The sequence below is a fragment of the Coccinella septempunctata genome, chromosome 2 (genome assembly GCF_907165205.1).
Source record: "Coccinella septempunctata chromosome 2, icCocSept1.1, whole genome shotgun sequence".
NCBI classification, from domain to species: domain Eukaryota; kingdom Metazoa; phylum Arthropoda; class Insecta; order Coleoptera; family Coccinellidae; genus Coccinella; species Coccinella septempunctata.
The window spans coordinates 53,283,002-53,300,492 of NC_058190.1; the positions used below are offsets into that span (position 1 = coordinate 53,283,002).

Below are 17,491 nucleotides of genomic sequence, written 5' to 3' on the forward strand. Positions count from 1 at the left end.
GAAAACAACGCTCGTTGAGGCAAAACCAGGAGTGTGTTCCTCTATCTATGTATTATAAAAGATGAAGGTTTTGATACTTCAGATGCATAAGACTAATATTAAAACAACGAATGTAACGATCTGAATCAAACAAATCACCACACACTTATGCACTGTATCTTCATTGATTCATTCATTCATTCATTGCTGTATCCCATAACCGGGAATTAATCTACAAAAAGACATAAAAAAAGAACAGACTTCAAATTTCTTTGGGCTAATTGCGACTGTGTGCCCTCCTGTGACTGAAGAAACCCAACCGTGAGCTACAGATCCTTCCACACTCCGGGCATGGATAGTCACCAACCAGATCTGGCCGCCGCTGAATTCTTCTCGAGTCTCCATTATATCTGTGACCTGTCTAACGCTAGTTATGATTGGCATTAATTTTAGGGATTGATGTAATGTATCCTTAAACCGCTTATACTGGCCTCCTGGTTTCCGATCTCCCTCTGTGAATTCCCCCTATTTTGGGGAGTCTTGTGTCTTGCATCCTCAGAATGTGACCGCTCCATCTGAGTCGGGCCCTCGTTACTTGAGTCTCAATTGTTGTACAACTCGCGCGTTGCAAGACTTCTGCATTCGAAACATCGTGGAACCATCTGATGTGCATTATCTGTCTTAGATGACGTTATTGCGTTTGTTCAAGCTGTTTGATATGTCGCCTGTAGGGCATCCAGCTTTCGCTTCCGTAAAGAAGCGTTGGGAGGACGACTGCTTTGTAAACAGCTGTCTTGGTCTTCAGATTGAGGTCGTGATTTTGAAACACTCTGTCCTTCAGCTTCCAGAATGCCCGTGATGCCGAATTGATATGGTTGTGTATTTCGGTGTCTAGGTTAGCCATAGTATTTATGAAGCTTCCCAAATATTCGAACTGCTCGAACTGTTCCAGAGTTTCATTCTCTAGGCTGATATGTGTTTGAAGGCTTTCTGGCGGACTTACCAGGATTTTGGCTTTGTCGATATTGAGTCTAAGGCCTAAAGCTTCGTATATATGTTTATAGGTGTCCAGTGTATCTACTCCATTGTGAATATGGAAAGGAACACACTCGGGAAAGGTTTGAATCTTGTGTTTTTTCACGAGAATCATCCAGGCTTCTAGGGTATGAGGGCGAAAAACCAATATCATTCATAAATAATCTTTCTCTCCCCGGCACTCCCGCTGCTGTCTCCGCTGGATTCATCGGGGGTCATCAATTAGATTGTCCCCTTTCGCGTCCGCTGAAGCGACTCCATACAGATGACGCAAAAACTTATGTGTTGCCATATTTATCCGACGGGTCTCCCAGGTCGTCCGTCGTCCTGAAAGGATATTCCCGTCAAGGACCGCGTCTGATTAGGTCCATTTTTCAGCTTTCATCCGTTCCTTTCGCGGGAGAATGACGGCACTTTGGGAGTGAAAGGAGATAATGGCATTTTTTTTTCGATGTTTCGGCGCTAAACGATCGGCTCATTTCTGCGATTGATTTCGGGGAAGCCTTGGGGGGACTGATTCTCACATAAAACAATGGGGGGGCTTGCGGTTGACGTCGCGGCAAGGCGGCCATTGGGGGTTTGTGGGGGAGGGCAATAAATGAGCCATTAGTGTGGGGGAGAACTTTTTCCTTGATTCCTCTGATAGGGTTCATAATTTTGGATGATGATGCATATGAATCAGAATGTTGATGGTAGTTGATGGGCTGCTGTTTTATTTTGAGCAGGTGTGTTCCTCAGGGGCCAGTTTTGGGATCCATTATTTTCCGTATACAGAAAATGTATCGTTGATTTTAGGAGTAAAAACCGCTTTACCGTGTTTTCTCACCAATGGACTGGCTAGTCAGATTCTTCAAGTATCAGGATGAGTTTCGAGTCGTTTATCTCTCAATAAAAGTATCCGCAGATAGAAATGTGATACATATTCTGCAAGAGCAACTCTTCTAGTAATAAATCTGAGAATTTCATCAATCTCGGCGCAACTGTTCGATCTTGACGAATTTTTAACTGAACCCATCTTTTTCAGGGTTTTTCGCAGGTCAGCTTTTGAGTCGTTTATCTGTCAATAAATGTAACTGTAGATGGAAATGTAATACATATTCTGAAAGAGCAACTCTTCTAGTAATAAATCTGAGAATTTCATCAATCTCGGCGCAACTGTTCGATCTTGACGAATTTTTAACTGAACCCATCTTTTTCAGGGTTTTTCGAAGGTCAGCTTTTGAGTCGTTTATCTGTCAATAAAAGTAACTGTAGATGGAAATGTGATACATAATACATATCCTGAAAGAGCAACTCTTCTAGTAATAAATCTGAGAATTTCATCTATCTTGGCGCACCTGTTCGGTCTTGACGAATTTTCAATTGAACCCATCTTTTTCAGGAATTTTCGAAGGTCAGCTTTCAAGTCGTTTATCTCTCAAAAGAAGTAACTACTTATGGGTCACTTGTAGGTTTTTATATCGATGGGCTGCTGTTTTATTTTGAGCAGGGGTGTCCCACAGGGGCCAGTTTTGGGATCCATAATCTTCCGTATACAGAAAATGTATCGTTGATTTCAGAAGTAGAAAGCGCTTTACTGTGTTTCCTCACCATTGGACAGGATAGTCAGATTCTTCAAAAATCATCAGCATTTAATGAGTGTTACGCATTCAGTGCCCAGAAAACTACCAATAAGGGTTCTTTCTAGCTCCCTTGACAACAGCCAATGACTGATTACTCCCTGGCTTGCACCTTCAACAGTCGGCATTGCCGGCCTCTGAGTATCTCAAGATATTCGACGATCTTCGTACTTCCGTGGAATAAATTGGACGCGCCGCGGCGCCCCACGTCTCCGGTAGCGTCGTCGGGGAGAAAGTCGATGCGGAGGGCGTGCGAAGTCGGCAGCTTTCAAACGGATCACGTCAGAATGACACGCGAAAACAAGACGACGCCTTGCGCCGATCTTTCCTCATTTCCAGCGCCCTGATTTATCTACATTCTCGAATCCGAGATAATTCCAATTGTATTCAATCTTATCTCGCTGCCCTAGACAACGGCAAGTGGAACGTGCCTATTTTCTCGGAGATAACTCCCGCCGAAAAATGGAGTGGGGCAAAGTGAAAATGGATTAGAGGAAGCCAATCTTCCTTCCGAGGATGTACCCTGAAACTACTGGAGGTAACTCGATGAAGTTTCATGCGATAATCGAGTACCATTCAACAGAGCTTCTCTGGGAGACTTCACTTTTATTTTAGCAATCGGTTGGCCATGGAAATTTGACACATTTCACTCTGTATAGTACGAAAATGTGGGGTTATGAAGCTTGTCAGAACATTTTTGGGTTTTAAATCAACGCTATGTTGCCCGTTCTACGTAAAAGTTTCTGTTATTACGCATTTTATCACAATGTCGAATCTCTTCGGAAAATATGTGACGAACATAATTGAAGTTTATACAAACTGATTGAAGGCATACCAAATCCAGTTATTTGCATGGAAAATACAAGAGATCAGTATAATATCATAATATGCACTAGCTTGAGGAGAGTTAATGTTCGTTATCTTCATTGGCTAAAGTTTGAAATCGTTACGTCAGTTGTAGATTTCAAAAATATTAACCCGAAGATGAAATACATATGTTGCAGTGGTTGGGAATGGGTATCTCCCGAAGGAATTAACAGATAATTACAAGAATGTTAAATTCTTCAACAAAAATCATCTTGCATCAATATAAGTAAAAAGGATTAAAGGAAGTTTCAAGTCAAGATGAACTTCACTGTTGAACAAAAATTTCACATGAATAAACAATTAACAGAACAACTGGCACGTATTTGTGGCTGTTCATCTCAATACTTTGATATAATAATAATAATTAGGTATTTATTGGTACCTTAAGACATTTACAATGTATAGGACAAGTCAAATGAAAAATAGAAAAATCAATTTTCGGGAACTTATTCTACGATGACATTCATCGAAAATCCTGTAGTAAACTTTTCGCTTTAATTCACTGAAACATAAAATTCTCAAATGCCACCACTTTTTTGGGTCTCCCAATAGAAGGAAATTCTTTGTGATCCTCTTCATTCACAATCTTTCTGATTGTGGAAATATTCAGCTGAAATATAAGTCGTTTTGATTCAGATGAAACATTTTATAAATTCTCTTACATTGAATATGTTCGCTACCGTCTGACGCATTGTGGATTTCAGAATACAGGGTATAACTATTCGAATAAGCGGACCTGAATTCTAACTAGCACTTCCTGAAACCCTGTCTCTTTTTCCAATCACTTTCGGCATTTTCGTAATATTAATTGATATTAGTTGTGGCAACGGCGTTATGACATTAACGACATTTCATGAGTGCCAACCTTACTCCGTTCTAGTTACAAAAACTTGAGAAAATTATTTCATGACCAACGGACTGCTAAAATAAATCTGAATGGAGTGTAAATAAACGGATCCTTTTAATTATGCAGTGTTTGATCGTTATCTGTCATTTAGATCCAGTATCTAAAGCCTATTACAATGAATCGAATTCAAAGGCAAAGAACTCGATAAAATCGAGAAAAAACATAAATACAACTCAAAACATCTCAGATAACAACGAAAGCCATTAATAAGGAAAATTTATACCTGATCCCTATCAATTTATTGGTGATGAGTGTATTTCATGGAAGATTTCAGAAAGACCACCAAGATGCAGTGAGTTTTTATGAGTTATGCTCATTTTGGGAGTCATGTAGCGACTCCCTGTACTTTTTTGACGCAGTAAGAACTGCTTTCGAGAAGCTGAGGTCGCTTTAACTACAAACAGCCCTTTGAAAGCATGTTAGTAGGTTAAAGATTCGAATGAGTTATAGTTTCTTGATAATTTCGATTTGTGGAAGTAAATTTGAATAATTTAATTTGAAAAAAGAAACTTCGTGTGGGATCTTGAACGTTTCAATGCGTTCATTTCGAATAATACATTAATGAAATGTAGGGTGAATCTCAAGCGCCCCACACTTCATTTCCTCAACCCTTACACGGAGTATAAACAGAAGTAACGAAGCGATATTTTTGTCTGCCACATCCTCCGGAACGTCGTCCCACATTTATCTCACGCAATGCGTGGGTTGTAAGGCTCGGGGCCGGAGTTAAATGAAATTTGGTTCACCCCGTCCCCCTTGAAGGATTCGAGGTTCGGCATAACGTTTGTTGATCAGTTGATAACGCTGAATCGCGTTATTGTTCTACCTTCCGTTAATTAACCTGATAGAGAGGCCCTTCCGAGTGGGCAGGGAGGAGTGAGAGTCAGTTATTTACGTACTGGGTGTCCCCACGAAAGATATACGGGGTGACCAACAAAAATCCAGAAACATAACTGAACCCATCTTTTTAGGGATTTTTCGAAGGTCAACTTTCGAGTTGCGTATCTTCCAGAAACATCATCCTAGATCTGAATACGATACATATTCTGAAAGAGCAACTCTTCTAGTAATGAATCTGAGAATTTCATCCATCTCGGTGCAGCCGTTCGGTCTTGACGAATTTTTAACTGAACCCATCATTTTCAGGATTTTTCAAGGGTCGGCTTTCGAGTCGTTTGTCTATCAATAAAAGTAACCGTAGATGAAAATGTTATACATCTTCTGAAAGAGCAACTCTTCTGGTAATAAATCTGAGAATTTCATCCATTTGGGCTCAACCGTTCGGTCTTGACAACTTTTTAACTTCCTCCATCTTTTTGGGAAAAAAAATTTCGACACGCGTATCTGCCAGAAAAATCATCGAAGATCTAAACGTGATACATATTCTAAAGTAGCCGTTCTCAGGTCTCAAAATTTCTTCGAACTCAGCTTTCGAATCCTCACAAATATTTTTCAGACAACCAAGATCCAACATCACAGGACAACTTCATTCGGTATAATCCGCCCTCAGCCCTCGTGCGTTCAAGTTCGGGACGTCCCACTCGATCAAATGCCGTTTTCGGAATACAAAACGAATCCTCGGATTAGTTATGACTCGAACAAGCAACAATAACGACCGGTTTTGATGTGTGGAACACCGTACATCTATTATGTAGTAGGTATTCCTTTTTCGTGTGTAACTGCGAATCCGTTGCGACGTGGACTCGGGGCTTTACGCCTCCTGAAATCGTAATGGAGGGTGCTTGCGTGGGACGCAAATGCGTCCAGCAAACAGGACGATGCCCGGGGGTCTTGGATATATCCTCGTCCTTCTTCATCGCACGAGAAATGGCTCGCGATCTGAGTGGCTTTCGCAGCAATCTTGCGTTAATTACTGCGAAGAGGATTGTTTGTTGAGAGGGGGGTCCCTATGGATGTATGTCAAATGGATAGGACCCCCAAGGGTTTTTTAGAATCGTGCTGTTGGGATGATAAGATTGAGAGAATGAGGTAAGATTTTTTCCAATCGATCCATCACAAAAATAAGGAAGTGGGACCTCACACAGGCTTTCTGGGACAAGCTGTATATATGGAAATGAGTTTTCTCGAAAATACGTTATGATTTATGAAGCTTTTGTACGAGACTTCTTTATCTACACTGTGAGGTAAGAAAGATAAAAGGGGGGTAGTTGTAATCAATCGCTCTGTACTTTTAAAGGGTGAAAATTGAAGGAGTTTCTTACTCATTTCTTCTAAGTGACAGAATGAATGAGAAGTCAGAAGCTGCGCATTCTTTGTTACTTCAAAATGGTTGAAATCGTCACCTCATCTCAATATAAGTTAACTCTGAACACTGTCTTTGTTGAATTGATTCAGTTTTCATTTTTTGTAACGTGGTTACCTCGGAGAAAACTTATCTCGAGCGCCAGCTATTCTTTTCACTAGGAAGAATAGCAAACCTACCAGAGTAGCTGCTAGTCGGAGACAGAGTTCGTTGTTATCTAGGGTGGTAGCGATAACGAAGTAGTCAAAATCAAATTATGTACTAGTTTATTCACACCTTCGGAAACTGATTATATGTACAAGGGAAATATGTGTAGGTATGAAATATGAGCGAATCTATCAGCAAACATACATTCGGGAAATTCTATCCGGTCACGGGCACTTTATAAAGTTTATACCGGGTACAGTGAAAAATCAAAGGTTGTTCAATAAAATGCGTCAACCAGAACTGACGAAATGGATACTAAGGATGATCTCGCGAAGTGAAATGACTTGCTATACGGTATCGGGATGTACTTGTATTTCTCCAGAAATGAAAGAAACACAACCAGGGCGGATCTATTCGAGACTTTTACTCGCTACCCCAAGGGCTTTGATAGCGAAGAAAAGGTCTATTTCCAGCGCAACCACGGGATTTCACTGACGACGAGCGGTATCTCTTATTCTCTACCCCAAGGGCTTACGCGCCATGACTGATAGAAAAGAAGAGATTTCGGATTCAACACTTATGACGCGGAACGCGGACAGGGGGGTTGATGGGACTTTCCCTTCAGTATCCCAAGGGCTTACGCGCCATGACTGATAGCGAAGAGAAAAGTCAGACTCGCGAAACAGGGTAAAGTACGATAAAATATAACAGAAAGCGATACAGTACAGCAGTGTCGAAGTCAAAGAAGTAACCTGTGTAGGTCTAACAAAGAAACTGAACGGTAAAGACGGGGACCTACCTCCTTTGTTTAAGGCAATCGCGGAAAACAAACGAAAACTAAAAAATCAATTCCTAAGAGCCCTAACTTCGTAATACAGAATTTATTCTAAATTCGCTGAACGGCTTGTCGCGCACACAATTGAAATCGAATCGCAGAGAATAGTACGGAGCGTAAACTAACTAAAGAGACTGAAGTAAAAGAGCAGAAATCAAAAAGTAAAAGTCAAAGAGTCGAAAGTAAGTGTTTTGTACTAATTAGTACAAAACACCTACTTCTCTCACCTACGTGTCGCCACTGATAATAAAAATGGAAAAGTAATCAGACATCATTAGGTACCACACAAAAAATTGTCCGAAAATTTTACGAAAATAAACGAATAATATTCTTTTATTGGCTTATAACTTATCTTATTCAATTTCTGACATTTTTGTGACTGTAATATTATATTTTTACTATTTTTGCTTGTTCGACTGAGACTTTGGAATTTTTCTGTGTCTGGTTGGCTACGATTTTCGATTTTTGTTTTTATGAAAACCGTTTCTTTTCTCAGAAAACTCGAGGAAACGATAGAACGTCACGGCGTGTCATCGTCTTGTTGATGACATCTACTGCGCTGGAGGAATCTTTACGCTGGGTGGTTGTGGAAATAAGAGCCCTACCTTGGATACTGCTTGGAAGCGAGGCGCCCCCACGATGAAGGGGGATCTGCTGGGCGACTGCCCTGTGCAAAATCAAAAAGACATCTATTTCCTGGAGACCAACATCAAATCAGAGGTGAGAGGTCATCCTTAGGTACAAGAGCCGTATAATTCTGTTGTATCCATGATTATAGTAGGTTTTAATTAGAGATAAAACTGCTCACTGTTATTGAGGACAACACATATACATACTATCGAGTATTCCAAAGAAGAAACATTATGTATATCAAGTAATTCGAAGAAAAAAAATTTCCTTCCAAGTCACCCTTAAATTCGAGAACATCTCATGTGATTTACAGCTAGTATAATAGACATTCGTCCAGTTACAGGAAAGTCCATTAAAATTTGATACTTAATTAAAATCTAATTTCCTTTCAAAAATTACAGTTTTAAATTTTGATAGGGCATCAAATCTTAATTGACTTTCCCGAAAGTGGGCCATTATTCTCAGTAAATTTGAGTATTTAAAAAGTTTCATTATATTCGAAGTTATTTCGAAGTTTTTGCCCAATTTAGTTGGTTTACATCTTAAATCATGTTCAATATCAAGGGAAAAGTCAATTTCTGGTCGATTTTTTCCAGAGTGCGAATCTAGCCAATCTTTTCGCTCCAACAAATGACACAAGGACGACAGAAATGTTCAAATATAAGCCGAGACCGAAGTTAAAACAGAAACTTTATCCTACATTAGAGGTATGTACAAATTATCGTTCTATTTGGGAAAGCCAGCATGATATGTTTAGGATACAGGGTGAGTCTTTGACTCGCAAAAATTTTTTAACAGTAGATTCTTGAGGTCAAAAAAAACACTTTTTTTCTCGGCCATTTTTTCTGATTCGACCCTGATAAAAAGATATAGCCGTTTTAAGTTTCATATTGAGTTGTGCCAACCCTGGAAAAACAAGAGTACCTTCAGAATAAGTAGCTGAATCTGTGGTACTGAATATTCACGTCAGGCTTTTTAATACGCCAACTATCGATGAAGTTGTCGAGGGTGACAACTTGGAGTCCCCTGATCTTGTTTAACATCGGTGAAACGATCAGAAATTGCACGAAACTCAGTTTCAAGAGTTGGATTCTTTGAATTTTTGGTTTTTTATGGTACCTAACGGTAATGAGAACACTTGAAGACGTGGATGATATCTTGTGTTCCAAAAATATTCATCAAATAAATGAAAAAAAGCAATATTCCGAAATTCATTCGATAAAACCGTTTGTGAGATAGAACAAAAAATGTTTTTAATGGTTTTTCAAGAGCCTGTTACAGAAAAAAGTTTTTCTTTTTACCTCAAGAATCTACTGTCGAAATATTTGTACGAATCAAAGACTCACCCTGTATAATTTTCCCGAGACTACCCAGTTAAGAGCATCTATTAAATTCAACCAGTCTACAGACTTTTATTGACGTTTGTCTTCGCAGTTCTTCGTACAGAATAAATCGACGAGTGACAGTCAAAATAAAGACCCCAAGTGTAGGACCGAATCTGGAAGCGAAAAAATCTCCAAAAGCAATGAAGAGGCCGGACCTAGCGCTTCGAGTCCATCTGAGAGTAGGCGGAACAGCCTGGACCTTTACAGGGAAGCTGCCTCCATCTTGGGGTTGACCTGTCAACAGACTGACGACTGCGAGTGCCTGGAATGTCAGGTAGGTCCAAAAAGTCGACTATTTCCACTCGCATAGTTTCAGTTGAAGAACATCAGGATTCTGAATAATGCCCATTTAAATTCTCTGATTTTTTCCAGTGTCACTACTTCGACTTCGACGAGGATACGGACTTTTCCTCTACCGGCGGGGAGTATCTGATAACTTCCGGAGTTTCCGGGACCTCGTCCACGTGCTGCATCCAATAACCAAGCATCGTCGGCAGTCCCTTCGCCATTTTGTAAATTCGAGATTTCTACGACTACGTCTCTATTGGTCAAAAGAACTTTTATCGATGTCGACCGAACAAAAAATGTCTGTGGGGTTGATTGGAGCCTCTATGCGCTGTCTGATTTATGTGATACGTCGTTTTTTCGAGGCCTACTTGTACCTATTTCAGTGAAAAATATATCCTGATTCTTCGCCATTCTGTTACCCGGAACACGATCCAATTGAATTCTGCTCAATGAGATATTCTTTTCGAAGGTTCGTTCTGTAAGGATCACCCAAAGTTGAGTGAGACTCCAGTTAAATTATTGTGCCATTAAAAATAAATTTCACGAAAATAAGATTTTTGTTAATATGTGAGTACCTACGTAAAAATTGGAAATTGGGGAAAATTTGTCCTGACGTCGAAAAACATTTCAGATGTCTTGAAAAATCACAAAATATAACTGACAATGGAATTATATGATTTTCACTGACATGAGTTGTTAAACCAGTACACGTGTTTTGCTGTAACAATAATATCTTCAGATGGGTGAAGGTAAACTGTAATCTTGTCGTGGTTTAACAGCTCATATTAGTGAAAATCATAAAATTCTGTTTTTAGGTGGATTTTTGGGCAAATCAATTCAATACTCAAAATAAAAATCTGTTTCGGTACAAAAAACTGAAGATTCCCTTTAGTTTCTAAGTTTAACCTCTTTTATTGAATACAGTGAAGATCAGTCAATGTTTTGAAAATCTGGGTGGCTAAATAATTTCGAAATTGCATGAATTTCCCTGCGGTGTATTCGACTGTTAACTATTCAAAAAGGGCAAAAGGAAATACTAATGAATTCTGAAACCGAAAATTGGATCAGACGAATCTCTTACCCGTTCATCAACAATTGAACACCCTGTGCACGTAAGTGTCAAGTGACTTCCCATCTATAAAACTTCAAGTAAAGCACGACACTCGATGGTATTCAAAGATTTTATAGCACAATACTATCTCGAGTAATCTATTCTATATGGTTGAAGATGTATGTTCATGAAAATATGAAATATTTATGTTAAATTTTGAAGGATTCTTATACCAGTTGATATTCTGATTTTATGAATGTAATATATGAACTGAATAAATCATTCTGAATGTTGAGGTAATCATTATCCCCATCTTTTTCCAGAGCTCATAGGATGAATTGTTTCAAGATAAATTCTTGACTCAATTTTCATTGTTGCAAAAATCAGACAGATACGTTTTGCAGTACACCTACACATTTATTTCTAAAATAGTTACAAAATATACATAACAAATTCAAAGGCATCGTTCGAAGTATACAGTTTATTCGTTACTAAAAAAAAGTCAGAAGATAAAAACAATGCTGTCTGTCAGATCCAAGGTACAATAAATATCCCATTTTGAAGGATGCAATCCTTCAATTGTACAAAAATGAAATTAAATTTCATATGGCAGAATAACAATCGTGCCACATTATTTAGCATCAAGGTATTTCGAGGAAAACTTCACTGAACTCCTTTTTTATTTTCAAGTATACGAAATCATTGTTATCTTAAAGTAAAAAAAAACAATATTCAGTTTTAATAAACCATTGATGGTCTCATAAAATTTTCTAGGCCATTATTATTATATTTTGGTGAAGAATTCCATTATTTTGCTTAATAAAGCCAAACACTATACAGAGTGTTTCATAAACATTGCGAGCAAATTCAGGATATCAATCTCTGAGTTATTTGCAGTCGTTTCCCAGCCATCTATGATGAGAAGACTGTCACTTATATCCTAGCTGAAGGCTGCCATTTTCAAGAATTCTTGTAATTCGAAAAGTTCTTCGACTGCTCGATTTTTTTTTAATAACAAACAGTTTTAATTTCTTCACTGTAAAGTGGTGTATCCTGAAAAAACTTTTACCAATTTGGAATACCTTCAACGATCTGTATCTTGTAAACGAAACATTTTTGGACAAAGGCCTTAAAAGGAGCATTCCTACTACAAACAGAGAACAATATCGTGAATATGGAACACCCTGTATACAACGATGTATGCATTAAATTTTTTCCCACATCTCTTCAACACAAGTAAAACCATTAGGGTCGATCTGACGTACTGAATAAATTCACGAATACAACACCACAAAACATAACCAAACGCTCAAATTCTCCTGTGCTCTCACAAAAATGTGCATATCTACCTGAGGATTCCGATAAGCTCTCGTAAAAACGGAAAATACGAACATAACACACTTAACAAATTTGATATTATCGGAATGCTTCAAATTCATATTTATTTTTTTTTCAGACACATAGACAGTTATAAGTATACATAAGTACATTTGATTCAATATTTTTAAAGCTATTAAGTAGACAGTTCTGTTGTACACATCAATTCTTTTTCTAGATCATGTGAGAAGCCAACAAACACTGAACAAACTGCGTTTAGTGCCAGATCATCGGTACCTCACTCAAGTTTATTTTAATAATTGTTACAAATATAATTATTATTTATTGGAAAAGAAAAAACATCTCTTCAAATCGAAGAAATTAAGGCTTCATCAAATTTGGTTATTTAGGTACCAATTCACTTCGAAATAATGACACTTAAGTACTTTTTCTGACAATTATTTTCTTTTTTTTATGTGCTTAATCGCAGTCGTTATAAATTGGTTCTTAATGATGTGCCATTCCTATTGTTCAGTTTGTTGACGTGTACTCAGTTGGAAAATATACTAGGTCGGCAAGAATATATCGTCAAGTTCAGTTCAAATAGGTACATCAATTATATATAACGATTCCCAGAGAGTGTGTTAACTTTTTTGCTATCTCACAAACTTCACGACTGAAATTTCAAAAGAAATCAATAAGAAATTATTCCTTCAGTGAATACCTGAAATACGGAAATTCTTGCCAACTCTAGAACTTACAGGGTGAATGAAAAGTTTTTCGACTTATGAACTTGGAGATTAAAATGATTAACCTTCTTAATTTCAACAAAGGAACTGTTTTTGCAATTGGTTCTATGGTCCAAATAATTTTCGATTAGTTCTTTCATCCACCCTGGTGATTTGAAAAGGAACAATAAAACATACTCTTCCAAAAATAATCTATTTTCTGCTCAGACTTTGGGAGCGCGAACTCCAATCACCATAGGATTCATTCTTGACTTAAAGGATGTTGCATACGCTCCCCTGCATGGCCTCGTTGATGAACATTGGAGTACCAGCGCTCAGACCTCCATCAGATTTCTCCTGTTCCTTTCGTTCGAAATAATCCGAACAGTCGAAATAGTGACTCTGACATTCGTAGCATCTGTGAATTGCAAACAAGAGGACGATATATTGGATCAAACTCAAAATTTTATAGATGTAACACTTACCTACAGTCGTCAGACATTTTGCAGGTTAGGCCAAACTGTTTAGCAACAGCTTTGTAGAATTCCTTGCTCGAGGTATGTACGATAACTGGTCCATTTGTTGGAGTAGAAGCCGTATTATCTTCTTCTTCGAGACAGTTATAGTCGGAGCACTACAATTTTACTGAATGAAAATATAGTATGTGGAAATACAAAATAATTTTTCAAAAATGAGCTGATGGACAACATGGAAAAATATCTAACAAGAATACATATTCCTTTTCTCTAGAGATCATGGTCTATTTACCAGAACAATATAATATATGGTATATGCTAGTTTCAGTATCATTGTAAATATACATATTGTATATAGAGCGGAATAGTAATCTTGTGACTTATCTCTACAATGCTCTATTTTGCTTTGTGCTTTCCCGTCCTTCAAAATGTTTCCAAGACATGCAAGTGGTATCTAGTTATCAAAATAGGTTCACATTCAGTGGAAATAAATATACCTTTTCCTCTAAGACATAGTCATATGGGGGTGGCGGACTACAAGGCACATCATCGTCGTTTCCAGCAATTTCCGCAGCCTCCAAGATATCCTCAGGTAAATCATCGCCAGGAATACTGGACTCATTGTCAGATTCTATAGAGAGGTTGTCTGAGCTGCGTATCGAAAGGTTAGACATTGTGGGTTTTGTATCTAAAGGCGCCAGCTTTGTTTTTTCAAGATGTCCAGTAAAATTCTCAATATACTTCGGCTTTTGGATATGGAATCAGTCTTGTCTGCAATAATTTGATTTCAACTCCTGGTTACGAAAATAAAGGAATCAAAGCTATCAGAAAAATCGGAAAAATGAATCATTTAGATAAGTAGATTGTTCTGCATTCACCAAGAAGGCAAATTTACTTTTCATTATTTCATGTGTACTTAGGTACATTTAGAGTCCATAGATATTGAAAAATATTCATTCGATTTCAGGTATATGAAATTTTATATTTTGTGAGTACGCAAAATATACATATGATTCAGAAATTTTTCCTAATCTGCAACAAATCTTGCATGGGTCATCATTAAAACGAAGAAATCTGAGTAATTATTTTTGCAGTGTTCTATTCGCCCTCATTACTCCACTTCCTGACCCTTAAAATACGTATCGAATTTCTGTCTATTAAAGTGACAGATAACATCACACTTTGCAGGAAAATTTATTTCATCATCATTAAGATTTCCTAAACCGAAATAAAGGAGGCACATCACGAACTCTTTGATGTTCTCTCATTTTATTTATCTCTATTTCCAACTTTTGCTTCCAAAACAATGAGCAGAAAAATAGTCCTGTATTTTTTACATTTAAAATTTTCCCGATATTGAAATATTTCCAGATAATAGAAAAAAAATATTGTTTAATGACTCACCTTTGATCTGCAATATGAAGAAACACTCGAAGAAAATGTAATAGTAGCAAAAATGTATGTTTACCTTTATCCCACAGGATATCAACTAGAATTTCTTGGATGAACGGGGTTGTAGTGTGCACTATCGATTATATAAAAATCCTTGCGCCTTGATTCAGGAGTCGTCCCTATTATCGGTATGGTGGCGCTGTTAATCTAGATATATTTCAAGTATTCTATTCTGTTCTTCTCCTTCACTATTTCTTGTGATTTCAAAGTATCTTGGAGAAAAAATCCAGGGAGGAAATCAAACGGCAATAATCAGTAATCATCAAAAACATCCATATTTTTCTAGCCACCCCATAGATGTCCCCTTAATCATCCATCACAGTATTCTAGAAATATAGCAGCGCTCTCTATTATAGGCTTCCATTTGTTGCAGTATTTTAGAAGAAGGAAACTTCCTTACAGTTCGCTTCTTTTTTTATGTGCGCCATCTATTGATTGATTTCATTAGCAAACCTCATTCGAAAAGATCACTTTACGCTGCATCTCAGTTTCGAATACTTATTGATAGATGGCACTTTCTTGGCACAACAACAGATTCAATCCGCTAGATGGCACTTCACCAAAATTTATGGAAAAATAGGTTTCAAAATCGAAAATGTAATGAGCCAACCTATTAATGTACTTCGTCAAGAAAATCAAACATTTCCATAACTGAAATAAAAAAAAAATTGTTGTTCTGCTCACGTTGAACGTCAAATTTCTGTGTACTTGTAAGTAGTGACAGGACGAAGTGACGGACAGGACACGTAAACAGTAGAATCGATATTAGGATGAAATCGGAACTTAATTAGGAAATTTTAATTTTATCATTATGATTTTGTAAATAGTGCCCATCTAGTGTAATAGTACAATGGCTAGTCCCAGGACTCGTCGGATTTTACAGGAATTAAAACCTCGTGATGAAAACGATAAATGTTTCGAGTGTGGTACCCATAACCCCCAATGGGTCTCTGTAACATATGGAATATGGATATGTTTAGAATGTTCAGGGAAACACCGAAGCTTAGGAGTCCATCTATCGTTTGTTCGGTCCGTTACCATGGACAAATGGAAAGATATAGAACTTGAGAAAATGAAAGTTGGAGGTAATAGAAATGCAAGGGTTTTTCTTGAAGCTCAACCAGATTACGATGATACTATGCCAATTACGCAGAAGTATAACACTAAGGCTGCCGCGCTTTATCGAGATAAAATTTCTGCTCTTGCTCAAGGTAAAAGTTGGGATATTAAGAAGTCCCCTGCTCAGAATTACTCTCCAGGCCTTGTAACATCAACATCAAGCCCAAACTTACGTAAAAGTGACTCGAACAATTCTGTATCTAATGTTTATCAAAATTCATACGACACTTATCAAGGGGGATACCAAAACTCCAATTCCAGTGATATTAAAGATCAGAAAGATGCGTTCTTCTCTAGAATCCAAGCAGAAAATGCTAATAGAAGAAGTGATTTACCGCCTTCTCAAGGAGGAAAATATAGTGGATTTGGTTATACAATGGAAGCTCCTCCCAGAAGCCAGTCTCAAGAGTTTGTTGATACTGCAATTTCCTCTTTAGCCAGTGGTTGGTCTTTCCTATCTTCATCTGCAACTAAAATAGCAAGTAGAGCAACAGAAAACGCTGTTAAATATGGAGGTTTAGCAACTCAAAAAGTAGTCGATATTGGCACACATGTTGGTGAGAAAGTGAGAGAAGGCAGTTTGCTGGAGGATATGGGAACTCAAGTCAATAGATTAGCGCACAAAATGGGAGAACTCGGTAAAAATAGTTGGAAAGATGTCTCAGGTAATGATACAAATAATGATTTTTATGCAGGAAATTATGGTCAAGTCAACGGCAGCAATGTCTCGTCACCCGGTGAGAATTCTTCCCTTTTCGGTAGCGGTAACTTGAAGGATGACAATTGGAGTTGCGGTAGTCAACAAGGATCCAAAGCTTCTAGCCCGAAGAGCGGAGAATGGGATGGGTGGAAGTACCAAAATGAAGAACATCAAAGTTATCAGTCTGGTTTCGGAGAGTTCCAAAGTAATGTGAAATCCCCTTCGGAGTCCCAGAAATCTTTGAAGAGTGACAAAAATAAGGAAAAGGAGAAGAAGAAGGGTCAATGGAATGATCAATGGGGGGACGATGAACTATGGGAGAGCTTGAATAAGTGAATTTACTTCGTCTGAAATTATTGCATTTATTAGAATTATTCCAAATCTGTGTAATTAATAGACAATATATAACTTATATGTGAACATCAATTTTATATGTTTATGATTATTTACCTACATTTCATATTTTCTACCAACAAATCATGTAGGTTCTTATGTTGGTTATGATTCTGAAGAAATAATTTATATCGTTAGTTATTTGAATAAATCGAAAGAGAAATTTATTGTTTTGATGAAATCATTATTTTATTCTTGTGTCAACTATTTTTAATAATGTATAAATTGAAGAAAAATGAGATTATAGCTGAATAAATACTGAAATTGAGTGGACTTTTTCACATTTCTCACCTTCCTTCA

At 37.6% G+C, this 17,491-nt stretch overlaps 3 protein-coding genes across 6 annotated transcripts; 2 read left to right on the top strand and 1 right to left on the bottom strand.

Moving 5' to 3' along the window:
* The first annotated feature begins 8,150 nt into the window (after positions 1 to 8,150).
* LOC123307682 lies at positions 8,151 to 11,301 on the top strand. Its single transcript, XM_044890084.1, has 4 exons — positions 8,151 to 8,372; positions 8,879 to 8,989; positions 9,717 to 9,941; positions 10,040 to 11,301. Exons 1-4 carry the CDS (start codon positions 8,292 to 8,294, stop codon positions 10,145 to 10,147), a joined length of 525 nt encoding a protein of 174 aa, XP_044746019.1. The 5' UTR covers positions 8,151 to 8,291; the 3' UTR covers positions 10,148 to 11,301.
* Positions 11,302 to 11,402: 101 nt separating this feature from the next.
* Positions 11,403 to 15,181, bottom strand: LOC123307527. 3 transcript variants are annotated; one of them, XM_044889873.1, is made up of 4 exons: positions 14,932 to 15,181; positions 14,025 to 14,321; positions 13,537 to 13,685; positions 11,403 to 13,469 (listed from the first exon to the last, which is right to left on the bottom strand). In XM_044889873.1, exons 2-4 carry the CDS (start codon positions 14,199 to 14,201, stop codon positions 13,325 to 13,327), a joined length of 471 nt encoding a protein of 156 aa, XP_044745808.1. In that variant the 5' UTR covers positions 14,202 to 14,321; positions 14,932 to 15,181; the 3' UTR covers positions 11,403 to 13,324. The 3 variants fall into 3 exon arrangements, with proteins under 3 accessions (XP_044745808.1, XP_044745809.1, XP_044745807.1); XM_044889874.1 differs by having other exon boundaries at positions 14,025 to 14,298; positions 14,996 to 15,180; XM_044889872.1 differs by having other exon boundaries at positions 14,025 to 14,298; positions 14,932 to 15,148.
* A 398-nt stretch (positions 15,182 to 15,579) lies between these two features.
* Positions 15,580 to 17,457, top strand: LOC123307526 (ADP-ribosylation factor GTPase-activating protein 1). Of its 2 annotated transcripts, XM_044889871.1 has the most exons (2): positions 15,583 to 16,736; positions 16,794 to 17,457. In XM_044889871.1, exons 1-2 carry the CDS (start codon positions 15,830 to 15,832, stop codon positions 17,132 to 17,134), a joined length of 1,248 nt encoding a protein of 415 aa, XP_044745806.1. In that variant the 5' UTR covers positions 15,583 to 15,829; the 3' UTR covers positions 17,135 to 17,457. The 2 variants fall into 2 exon arrangements, with proteins under 2 accessions (XP_044745805.1, XP_044745806.1); XM_044889870.1 differs by having other exon boundaries at positions 15,580 to 17,457.
* The last annotated feature ends 34 nt before the right edge of the window (positions 17,458 to 17,491 follow it).